The sequence below is a fragment of the Ovis aries genome, chromosome 26, assembly GCF_016772045.2.
Source record: "Ovis aries strain OAR_USU_Benz2616 breed Rambouillet chromosome 26, ARS-UI_Ramb_v3.0, whole genome shotgun sequence".
NCBI classification, from domain to species: domain Eukaryota; kingdom Metazoa; phylum Chordata; class Mammalia; order Artiodactyla; family Bovidae; genus Ovis; species Ovis aries.
In genome coordinates this window covers 2,797,994-2,811,031 of record NC_056079.1, presented here as the reverse complement: position 1 = coordinate 2,811,031, position 13,038 = coordinate 2,797,994, and the positions used below count along the sequence as shown (strand labels likewise).

Genomic DNA, 13,038 nt, shown 5'->3' with positions numbered 1-13,038 from the left:
TTACTTTACAAGCGAGTGAATACTAAGTGAACGACAGGTTTATTAGCCTGACTATAGTAGCGGTCATGTACTATATGTGTAGACATCAAATCCTCATGCTATACTCCTTAAATACACACAAATTTTGTTTACAAAAATGAATTCTCTTGATCACATCACTCATCACTGACTGAGAAATGACAGCAACTTTCATTCCAGATGTATATTTTGTTTAGCTGCCAGATATATTTATAGAATTATATATTTTATAACAAACTAGGGCAGTGGCAACACACTCCAGTACTCTTGACTGGAGAACCCCATGGGTGGAGGAGCCTGGTAGGCTGCAGTCCATGGGGTTGCGAAGAGTCGGACACGACTGAGCAACTTCACTTTCACACTTCACTTTCATGCATCAGAAAAGGAAATGGCAACCCACTCCAGTGTTCTTGCTTGGAGAATTCCAGGGACGGGGGAGCCTGGTGGGCTGCCGTCTATGGGGTTGCACACAGTTGAACACGAGTGAAGCGACTTAGCAGCAGCAGCAGCAGCAGCAATGGCATGAAGATTGTCCTTTGACTCTCAGTAGAGGCTGATTGTCAAGGCTAAACCCTGACAAAAACCTCTCCAACACCCTTTGCTTTGGCTTGAAAGAATTATAGAATGATCCTTTTTACACCCAAAATAAAAACACATTTATGTGATGAGACCCCCATCTGTGACATTAAAAATCAGCCAAGCATGACCCTCAGGCTTGAATGGATTATCATTGCTTCACTGCAGGCTGTTAGACAAGTCAACACAGAATCAGTGTGTCAAAAAGGGTAATGGGAACCTCCAGGATGCGTGAATCTTCGATCATTTTTTTCTATCTTGTTAGACCATGGACATTTATAAATCAGCCCATGGAAAAACAAAAAAAATGAAGTAAAACCATCCTTGGTTGCTGGGCCTCATAAACAACAGCCATCAATCCCTACACCTGTTTCGAATTAGATTGCTAAAATAATGTATTCAGACAAACATTGCAATTTGAAAGAGTAGATTTTTTTAAATAAATTATAATGGCTATACAACTAATTTTAGTAAGAATTTCAAATAGCAAAATTAATGCACCCCATATTAGCATTGCTCAGGAAAGCACCTGGTTAGAACCTGCTCAGAGATGCAACATCAAATTGGATGGTAGTCCAAAGTCTGCCTTCCTCCCTGGTGCCACTTAGACCTTTCTTTCAGGTTTAATAAACAAGCATTTGATGTTTTGTACAAGATTCCAGAGTTTCAGAGTTACTCTTAAGTAAATCTCATCAAAGTGTATTCACAGTGATAATGACTTCTGTATTTGCCGTTCTCTCACTCTCTTCAGTTGGCTATGTACCCCATTTGTTACTCTATCTACCTGCCTACCTTCCTACATCTATCTGCCTACCTTCCTACATCTACCCTGTCTATCATCTATCCATCTATCTCTTCATGTATTTCTACTGCCATCATCTCCATTTACTGATCTCTTTTACCTATCTATTCATCTCGCTCTTTCACCAGTGATATCTTCTTCCTTTCCTTATATCTGTTACAGATTATCTAGTGTCTGTATCTATCTGTCTGTCTAGCATATAGTTCCATCATCAATCTATTTCTCCTTGTCACCCAGGGCTCTCACCTAACTTTTTGACACTCCAGACACTTTTCCCCTTCAATCACAATTTTGGTCAACAAAGCAAGCATTACTTTTATCAGGGTAAAGGATATGTGCTCTACAGAAAGAAGGACACAGTGTTCTATTACATCCATACGTCAGACACAAGCTGCTCTTGTCTAGATGATGTCGACCACCCAAAGTGTTCTTTATTTTAAAACAGACAAGGCTTTGCAAGGTAAATGTAGAGGACAACTTTCCAGCCTCAGAAGGTTTTTTTCATATGTAAATATGAGTAACTACATGAAATCTGTGGACATCACACTGAAAATGTTTATTTTTTGGTGTTCCAGTTATCCTCTAAATAGATCTCATTAACTGCAGTCTCCATTTATTTTGCTTATACTGACTTAACCTTTGGTCATTCTGAACACTATAAATATGAGAATAAATACTTGATAGGCTTAACATATAATATGGGTTGATTTCATTTTTAAAGCTGATAATATCTTTGGAGTGATAGCAATTTTGAATTCCATAGAATCCTATAATCAGGGGCTCTCAAATGTACAGAATCATTATTTTAAAAAGCAACTTGATATCATTTGAAATAACAATGGCATTATGGAGCAAAATTAATTCTTCAACTGAATATATGCAGTATGCAAGGTCCTAGGGAGTTCCCATTATGCTAAGTAATTCTGTCTTGTGTTTGATTCAGGTCATCAAGCTTGCCTTTGAGGAGTTTGAGCTAGAAAGAGGTTACGACACCCTAACCGTGGGCGACGCGGGAAAAGTAGGGGACACCAGGACCGTCTTGTATGTGTGAGTACATCTTCCCTTGTTTTTTTTCTTTCCCGGGATGGGGAGGTGTCTGTGCAGACACGGGTGTGGACTGGAGATCCTGGTCAGACTTTCCATTCCCAATCAGAAGTTTAATAGATGCCACATGTGGCTACATTAGTGGCATCCAAATCTGATTTCACATGAGAATTAGTTTAGCATTATGTCCTATTAATATCTCCGTCAATGTTTTTCTTTTTATTTCTAATCATTAAGAATATGGCAAAAATTTAGAATATATTGGAAAGCAGAAAGTAGAGGTGATAAGTTTCTCAATTCATCTCCTCCTTATCAATCTCCTTCCACTTATTCTATTATCCATGTTTGGGGAAGTACAAATATTTTCTACAGTGAGGCCATGTGTCTTCCCAAAGCCTTGCATTCTGTAGAGCTGCAAACGAACTGTAGCAGAGATGGTGGGGAGAAGAGTGGGGGTAACACCCTGCATGTCTGTGGACCTCCCAACCCAGAGTCCTGGGGGATTCAGAAGCAGCCCTGCCAGGTACAGCAGCAGAGTCCCTGCACTTGCTCCGCTGCAGCTGGACTCACAGAGAGGTCTGCACTCACAGAGGGGTCTGCACCCACAGAGGGGTCTGCACCCACAGAGGAGTCTGCACCCACAGAGGGGTCTGCACTCACAGAGGGGGCTTGCACCCCTTCACCCTGGATGCTTTCAGCCTCTTGCAGATGCAGGGCCATACGGCGAGTCTGGTCAGTTTTTAGCAGGCTTGTTCTTTCAGAATTAAAGCTGTGACCCCGGGGGCATCTTGACACAGTATTTTCAGCACAACAGGGAATGTCTCAACAGCCCCTTGCTCTGCGTTTGCAACCTACACAGACAGCTTCTTGCGGGGGCTTCGGAGACACCTAAACCAGAAATTGGTTTCACAAATGAAAGTCATTCTGCCGGATTTTCACCTTTTTTCTCTTAATCTACTTATTCATGGCTGAGGTTTTCTGTTTATTTGAGAGAAAGCTTACCCTTGATAGCTTCAGCTAGGAAACAATGACAATAGTGGAATAGTAATGGCTGTAATGCCCACTTATTCTCTTACTGACTAGTTACTTATGTGATAATTCACGTTGTAAAAAAAAGTTCTGCTGCTGAATGTCTGTCTATACCTTTAAAATTAATGGGCCTGAATTCTGATGGCTCTGGGGACACTCTATTCTCCTTTGTTGTGTCTTGGACATACTTTCCAGTCAGTACATATCTTTATCTCATGTTTTATAACTACTACTACTACTAATTAAATAATTAACTAATAATAATTAATAATAATTAATAATGTTACTGGCCTGTGACCTATGATGATGATTATAATAATAACAGTAGTAATCTCATGGCATTTATTGAGAACGTCTTGTGTACTATGCACTGTGCTAATATATATTATCTTCTTTGGCCTTCACCTTAATCCTATAAGTTAGGGGTTAATACTGTCTTCATCATACAAGTGATGAAACCGAGGCTTAGATTTACCCCAATTCACAAACCTGGTGCCTGATCCAGCAGGTGTTCAGACTTAGTGATTCTGACCGTGTCTGTATTCCTTATCACTGATAACCTTTGGATTTTCCCCATCCCTCCAATAATTTCCCCTTCCTAAGCAGCTATGCAATAAACTACTTTGTACAAATAGTCATACTGTTTCATGTGCCTTTAGGAAAAACTCTATATAGATTTTCTTCCACCACAATATATGAAGGTCCTTATTTCCTCTCACTCTTCCTCAATGACTAGCCCCCACATGGCATTCATTTATAAAAATTGGATTTCTGCAGGATAAGGCCTGGACGTCTATATGTTTGCAGTGTGCCATGTTGATGGCAGGCACACAGCCTGGCACAGGTGTGGAGAGGCACTTCTGGACACCAACTCAGTGCACAGTGATGGGGTCAGGGTGCCAGAGATGGAGTTTCTGGCCAGAACTTTGCTCTTAACCATCTGTGACCCACTCTGTACCTGTGTTTTCATGGCTACAAAATATGTATAATAAACGTTTCCTGCCTGTGGTAAAGAGCAAAATGAAATAATGCCTGTGAACACACTGGAGAGCAAAGAAATACAACCCACATACGAGATAGCTTTATTATTACCATAGTGTCTAATTTAAGAAGGAGTGTCATTAAAACAAATGAGAAAAGTTTTCAACTAAATGCAAAATATAAAATATAAATGTGGCCAAGTGGCGCCATATGAAGTCCCTTAGGTCGCCATTAAAGATCTGTGGCTGCGCACCCATTGTTTTCAATGCTATTTGTTGTTAGAGAGCAACAGCAAGCTATGTGTTACGTTGACATAAGTGTTATTAGAACCTCCTCCCAATAGCTCAAATCTATAAATGAAAAACTAAATAGTCAACTGAATCAAAGTGAGATGCCCATTGGGAAACATAATGTAACGAAGATCAGTTGGGCATTTAATCATTTGTAATAGAGGAAGGCAAAGCCACTGACGTATTTTCTCACACAATTACAGAAAAAGAATGAATGGGGGAATCACACCTGGTGTCTTCAGATAAACTGGTAATGTTAGGGGATACATCAACAAACATTTTCGAGTACTACTATGTCAGACCTGACATACTGGATTCCTACTATAGAATTTAAAATCTAATTGGACATGGCAGCAATGCTCAGATGGTTATATACCAGAAAGTATATTGAATCACTGAATCTCCTGATATGTATTTCAAATAAAATTTGGGTTAAGAACCCTTTCTTATGGGTGTCTGATATATACTATGTTGGGCTCAATATTTTATACATTTCCATTTTTAGGGGGGCTGAGGAATTCTATTCAGATCTTAATTTTAAGGAGAAATTCAGAAACTGAGAGAGCCAACTGGCTCATTCTAAATATAGTTTTCAAAAGCCTAATTTCTGTTAATGGCTTTTTATTTTCTCATTTCTTGACCCAAAAGGAGAAAAACTGAATATTAGGGAAACTCTTAATAGCTGATTCTTCCCAAGAGGTGGATGCATTTATTCAGGTTACTTTTACAGAATGACAGACTTCAAATTAATTCACTAGGCAAGTATCTCTTGAGACCTCTTCAACAATACATCTTGATAACTTTCTCAGATGTAATTTGCAGAAGAACTGTATTCAGAGACATGGTCCTTCAAGACTTTCCTCTGGCCTTTGCAGTTACTAGCAGCCGGTGCATGGGAAGTGGCATTCATTTCAGGATGTTCTGAGGATTACCGACATAGATGACAGATTGTAAGTGCCCATCTGTCTAGGGGAGGGATAGTTAGTATCAGGGAAATCTGCGAGCAAGCAGTATTGCCTCTGCCTGACTACTCGTCACTACTCATCCATTAACCAGTAAGGAGACTTTGTTGCTGTTCCATCCCTAAGCCCTGTCTGACTCTTTGCAACCCCATGCACTGCAGCATGCCAGGCTTCCCTGTCCTTCACCATCTCCTGGAGCTTGCTCAAACTTATGTGCATGGAGTTGGTGATGCCATCCAACCATCTCATCCTCTGTTGTCCCCATTTCCTCCTGCCCTCAATCTTTCCGAGCATCAGGGTCTTTTTCTAGTGAGCCAGGTCCTCACATCAGGTGGCCAAAGGATTGGAGCTTCAACTTCAGCATCTGGCCTTCCAATGAAGATTTAGGGTTGATTTCCTTTAGAATTAACTGGTTTGATCTCCTTGCAGTCCAAAGAACTCTAAGGAGTTTTCTCCAGCATCGCAATTCTAAAGCATCAATTCTTGGGTGCTCAGCTTTCTTTTCAGTCCAGTTCTTACCTGTGTATATGACTGTTGGAAAAACCATAGCTTTGCCTTTGTCAGCAAAGTAATGTCTGTTTTTTAATACCCTAACTAGGTCTGTCATACTTTCCCTTCCAAAGAGCAATCATCTCTTAATTTCATGACTGGTCATTGTCTGTAGTGATTTTGAAGCCTAAGAAAATAAAATCTGTCACTGTTTCCACTTTTCCCTCATCTATTTGCCGTGAAGTGATTGGACCAGATGCCATTAGTTTTTTGAATATCGAGTTTCAAGTCAACTTTTTCTTCACCTCTTCCACCCTCATCAAGAGGCTCTTTAGTTCCTCTTCACTTTCTGCCACTAGAATGGTATCATCTGCATATCTGAGATTGTTGGTATTTCTCCCGGCAATCCTGATCCCAGCTTGAGGTTCATCCAGCCCAGCATTTCACATGATGTCCTCTGCATGTAAGTTAAATAAACAGGGTGACAATATACAGCCTTGAAGTTCTCTACTCCCAATTTTGAACTGGTCTGTTGCTTCATGTCTAGTCTAACTATTGCTCCTTGCCCTTCATAGAGGTTTCTCAGAAGGCAGGTCAGGTGGTCTGATATTCCCATGTCTTCAAGAATTTTCCACAGTTTGTTGTGATCCACACAGTCAAAGGTTTAGCCTAGTCAGTGAAGCAGAAGTAGATATCTTCCTGGAATTCTCTTGCCTTTTCTATGATCCAATAAATGTTGGCAATTTGGTCTCTCATTCTTCTGCCTTTTCTAAATCCAGCTTGCATATCTGGAAGTTCTCAATCCAGGTACTGCTAAAGCTCAGTAAAAGATTTTGAGTATTGAAATGAGCATAATTGTATGGTAATCTGAACAGTCTTTGGCATTGGCTTTCTTTGGCTTGGAATGAAAACTGACCTTTTTCAATCCTATGGCCACTGCTGAGTTTTCCAAATTTGGTGACATATTGAGTGCATCACTTTAAAACTCCATCTTTTAGGATTTGTATTAGCTCAGCTATAATTCCATCACATCCACTAGCTTTATACATTGTAATACTTCCTAAGGCCCACTTGACTTCACACTCCAGGATGTCTGGCTCTAGGTGAGTGACCACACAATTGTGGTTATCTAGGTCATTGAGACTTTTTGTATATTTTTCTGTGGTTTTTTGCCACCTCTTCTTAATCTCTTCTGCTTCTATTAGATCCTTTCCACTTCTGTCCTTTATCGTGCCTATCCTTGCATGAAATGTCCCAGTTTTCTTGAAGGGATTTCTAGTCTTTCCCACTCTATTGCTTGTTGTTTCAGTGACTCCATCTCTCATGTGACTATAACAACCTACCTCTCCTGTTGTCTGCAGGTGCTGGGTGAAGGGGCAAAATTCACTTTTTTATTAAAAAACTTCAAAACAGCTCTAACAAGGCAGACACTGAAAACTGATGTGTGTGCCTGTTTCTTTGGACATTATTACAGAATTCAGTCACAGTACATCTCAATGCTTTGGAGAAAAGCCTGAGCAATTTATGTTAAGACTGCTGCTGCTACTGCTGCTAAGTCGCTTCAGTCGTGTCCGACTCTGTGACCCCATAGACAGCAGCCCACCAGGCTCCGCCATCCCTGGGATTCTCCAGGCAAGAACACTGGAGTGGGTTGCCATTTCCTTCTCCAAGCACATAATGAATCGCCAGTCCAGGTTCAATGCATGATACAGGATGCTCGGAGCTGGTGCACTGGGATGACCCAGAGGGATGGTATGGGAGGGAGGTGGGAGGGGGGTTCAGGATGGGGAACACGTGTACACCCATGGCGGATTCGTGAGGATGTATGGCAAACCCAATACAATATTGTAAAGTAATTTGCCTCCAATTAAAATAAATAAATTTATATTAAAAAAGAGTAAGAACATAAAGGTAGCTACCTAAATTCTCTCTAGGCAAAACCCTATATTAGATAAGAAGTACACTCCTTAGATTCTTAGAACTCTGGAACCTCATGATCAAAACATTTTCTTCATATGGTCTTTCTCGTAATGGTGTTGACTTTGAGCACGGATTTGTACAAGACTGCAGATCAGACTCAAATCCTAAACGCTCTATTCTTCATGTGGATTCCATCCATTGCTAGTTTTCCTTCCTCCATCTCTTATGCGGGATCTTTCTTCCTTGAGTTCTTGGAGAAGTATTTATTGAAATTCAGTTGTTGTAGGACACAGAGGTGGATAAAAGTAAGCTTTGGTGGGCATGGGGAGGTGGTCTGCAGGTGGAGAAGTTCAGAGACTTTCCAACCTTTAACACCACCCCGAGGAGAGTCAGAGGACCTATGTTCTCTGTTCCAACAGCCCTATCATTTGGGAGGTAGCCGGACCCCTGGACACCTGTATTTCAGGTTTGGGAATGTACCTGTTCTGGGGTGTCTGGGAGAGCAAGCTGACCTGGGCCTTTAGGGGCCATGTCTCTGGGGAACCTTCCCATGGAGGAGGAGAAGCCATCAGTCCCAAGGAAACACAGCCCAATGGCAGTGCCTGTGGGAGACGGAGCAAAGCCTGTCCCAGCTCATTTGGGGTCCAGACTCAGGGTCCAGCCTGAGTCCTGCCCCGGATGTCCTGACAGCTACAGCTACAGCACTGACTCACTGCAGCAGTTTTCCCTAAGAAGCTGGAAATGCATGCCCTCCTTGCTGCACTGTTACCCTGCAGAGCTAAGGATCTCTTCGCCAGGATTCATCAGTCAGCTCTAGAACCCAGGAGCTGCCACTATTGATACTTAGCCTGCATGAGAGCCCACACGCCATGGCAAGAGGAACCACTGCAGTGAGAAGCCCACACTGCAACTAGACAGTAAGCCCCCAGAGCCCCCCAGCACCACTAAAAGTAAACAAAAATTAAAAGAAAACAAACAAAAAAACACGAGGGGCATGCACCTTAAGGGCAGCAAGCTTGGCTCCCCATCTCGTGCTGACTTTGCAACCCGAAAGCATTCAAGTGCAAAATGAAACAGCTAATGAAAAATTGTTTGAGAAAGGCTAAAAGTATGAAGCAAAGCGATGTGATTATATTGCTGTGGTTATTATCTCTGCCTTAAAGTAATGAATTATGTGGTGCTCAGAACTGCCTTTGGATGTGAAATTTACCAACAGGAAGAAGGAAGAGATCTGGACTGTCATTCACTGAATCTCTCTGGACCCTCAGTCTCGTGACCTAGAAATTCTATAGCCTGGCCTCCAGGATTGTTAGACAGGAAATCCACTGACACACCCAGGGGTGTTTATAAGCACTGAGTCACTTCTCTCTGGCTGTTTTCAAGATTTTGGTCTTCATCTTTGGTTTTCAAAAGTTTAATTAAATGTGTCCTAACGTGGATTCATTTGAGTTTATCCTGTTCATGGTTTCTTAGAACTGTAGGTTCTATGTTTCCCCAGATTTGGGGCACTTCCAGCAATTATTGCTTTAAATTCTCTTTCAGCCCCACTCTCTTCTCTCTCCTTTTGGGATTCGGATGATGAGACGCTGGACCTTTGGGTTTTGTCCACAGGTTGCTAGTGTTGCTTCCACTCCGTCTTCTCTCTGCGGTCAGTGAAGGGGATCCTGTCGTCCCTTCTCGAGTTCTCATGTCACTATGCGTCTCCATTCTGTCTACTATGAGCCCATCCAGCTACTTTTATTTTATTATCTATTATTATATTTTTCACTGCTGTACTTTTCACTCCTATGATTTCCAGTTGGGTCTTTTCAATAACTTCTCTTTCTTTGCTGGAATATTCTGTTTTTCATTTGATTGCAGAGAGTTTGTAAATGATTGAAGCATTTATACAATGGCTGCTTTAAAATCCTTGTCAGGTAACCTCAACAGCTGATTCGTTTCAGGTGTTGTCCGTTGTTTGTCTTTTCTCATTCAAGTTGTCGTTTTCTCAGCTCTTAATGTGATGAGCAGACCCTGGCTGTTTTGTCGATCGTGTTGTGATGTACTAGAAATTACATAAACCTCTTATTTCAGCAGACAGTCTCCCTGGTTAGACTTAATATGCAGCTCTTGGCCAACATGTGCAGGCTGGGTTCCAGTAATGGGCTCATTATCAGGGCCTGTAAGGCAGCGGCCCCCAACCTTTTTGGCCCCAGGGACAGGTTTGGGTGGAAGACAAGTATTCCATGGACCAGGATGGGGGACATCTTGGGGACGACTCTACACATTGCATTTACTGCTCACTTTACTCTGTCATCATTAAGTGAATTCCACCCCAGATAAGCAAGTGTCAGGCCCCGGAGGCTGAGGACCCCTGCCCTATGGCAGTGCCCTGCTCCATTTGGCTGGTGCCCGTGGAGCTCACACTACTCGCTGCCCCTTCCTCCAGCTCATGCCTTGTCCCCTCCACCCCCGTCTCCCATCTCTGGGAGGGGAGAGAGGGAGTCTCAGTCTCAGATTTGCAGAGACAGAATCTTCCTGGGTCGGGCCACTGGTGTGGTGGTCTCTCTCGCAGGTTCTCCTGCTTCTGTGTCTTTCTTCAGGAAAGGGAGCCCAGGCTCTTGGGGAGGGGGAGGCTGGCCCTGGACACCTGTGGTTACCAGGCCCTTCGCCATCCCCTGCAAAGGTGGTGCTGGTCCACCTGACATCACGAGAGGGACACCAGCTGCATCCTCAAGGGTGGAGCTTGCCTGTGCAAGAGTCAAAGTCAACGAAAAGCTTGCTCTAATTTCACGTTGGTGCCAGTGGGGAGATTTTAACAACTTCAGCTTATGTACTGTAGATCCCCAGGTTTAACTTCATGTATAATAGTAATAAAATATCTGTCCTATAAGACCAGAGCCTAAAATGACTTTCCAAAGTCAACTTGAAGCAAAAGCCAGAGTCCTGCCACTCTCCCACTTCCAGCCTCTGTTCTGCTGCTGAACTGGGTGCAGTCATGTCCAATTCTTTGCGGCCCCGTGCACTGTAGCCCACCAGGCTCCTGTGTCCATGGGATTATCCCAGCAAGAATACTGGAGTCATTGACATTTCCTCTTCCTGTTCTGGTACATATTGTATAAATAGATGCATTACCTGTAGGTCCCCTGTGTGAGGAGCCAGTGGGATGCTGTGGGTTGGAGAACCTGGAACTCTGATCAGGGCTGCCTTCAGGGGGATTTGCCCTCAGGATCTGGTCAGAAAGGCTCTTAATGATGTGCCACCTGTCCATCCTAAAGGAGATCAGTCCTGAATATCCATTGGAAGCACTGATGCTGAAGCTGAGACTCCAATACTTTGGCCACCTAATGCAAAAGAACTGACTCATTTGAAAAGACCATGATGTGGGGAAAGATTGAAGGTGGGAGGAGAAGAGGATGACAGAGGATGAGATGGTCAGATGACATCACCGACTCAATGGACATGAGTTTGAGTAAACTCTGGGAGTTGGTGATGGACAGGGAGGCCTGCCATGCTGCAGTCCATGGGGTCGCAAAGAGTCAAACACGACTGAGTGACTGAACTGAAATGAACTGAACCTCAGAGTACAAACGTATGGTTCCAAGATCCCCTCTTCCTCGTTTGTCTAATGATGATGTCAACTTATGATACACTCTGCCTTCTTTTCTGAGAATTTGTATTAGGGCATCTCTGACTCTCCCTGAAGGCATCTTACTCCATCCCAGAGGGAGGGAGGTACTTGTCAGATGCTACAAAAACCACACACGGTGTCTTAGCTTCTCCCTATTTATCTCTGGCACATTGTATCAACCCAGTCAAGGCAAATAGTCAACTACAATGTATATTCTAAATTGCTCTGTATTTCCTATACTTTATCCAGATATTCTGAAATTTATTGATGTTAAAAAACTGCAAAGCTTCAAAACAGGTCAGTTTTGGGCCAGGTTGTGACTTGTAGCGTTTACTTGTACAGGTTCCCCACAACTCCCTCCTTTCAGGTGCCTGGCAGTTCATTGCAGGTGTGATGTGTTCCAGGGGCTACTTTGCATCAGATTCATGTTTTGATAGCTTTGTGGCATGCTCAGAGTTTTGTTTTGTAATTTTTATTATTTTTCATTTAGTTAGTGTTGGCTGTGCTTGGTCCCCGTTGCTGCGCACAGGCTTTCTCTGGTTTCAGCAGGCTGGGGCTCCTCTCTAGCTGTGGAGTGCAGGCTTCTCATTGCAGCAGCTTCTCTTGTTGTGGAGCACAGACTCTAGGCGCGTGGGCTCAGTAGGTGCAGTACTTGGGCTTAGTTGTCCTGCAGCTATGAAATCTTCCCTGACCAGGGATTGAACCCATGTCTCCTAGACCTCAAGGAAGTTAGCTCAGATTTACTTTCTTAATCTCTAGGTTTGAGAAAATGATTTCTTTATGGAATATACAGTAAAATAGACTTTTTTGGAGCACAGATCTATAAATATAAATAAACCGGCAAAGTCAGGATACAAGGGGCTTGTCACCCTCAAAACTGTGGTGTCTCTCTGCAGCCACGCCTTCTCCCACCTTGCATCTTGACCCCCTGATTTGTTCTCCCTCATTAAACTTTGTCTTCTTGAGAATATCACATAAATAGAATTATACGCTATGTGTTCTTTGAGACTGCAAGTGGGGATGTGAAATGGTACAGCCATTCTGGAAAACAGGTTGGCAGTTTCATATAGTTAAATATTTATTTATCATATAATCCTGCAATCCCACTCCTAGCTGGGATTTATCATAAAGAAATAAAATTTACCATGCATGAATAGAGTTAACTCTATTCCTAATTGCAAAACTGTGAACAACATAAATGTCCTTGGATAGGTAAGTAAATAAACATATCTTGATCTTACAAGGAAGTTCTATTCATCAGTATCAAACAAACTACAAATTCCACATGACATGGGAATTGTATGGTGCTGTGCTGAG

The 13,038-nt window shown here is 42.5% G+C and overlaps 1 protein-coding gene across 1 annotated transcript in view; it reads left to right on the top strand.

Moving 5' to 3' along the window:
• The window catches only part of CSMD1 (CUB and Sushi multiple domains 1), a 2,070,567-nt gene that overhangs the window by 1,561,327 nt on the left and 496,202 nt on the right, over nt 1–13,038 (top strand). The window contains exon 11 of the mRNA XM_042241416.1: nt 2,340–2,443. Coding sequence (XP_042097350.1) covers nt 2,340–2,443 — 104 coding nt within the window. The remainder of the gene's footprint in view (nt 1–2,339; nt 2,444–13,038) is intronic.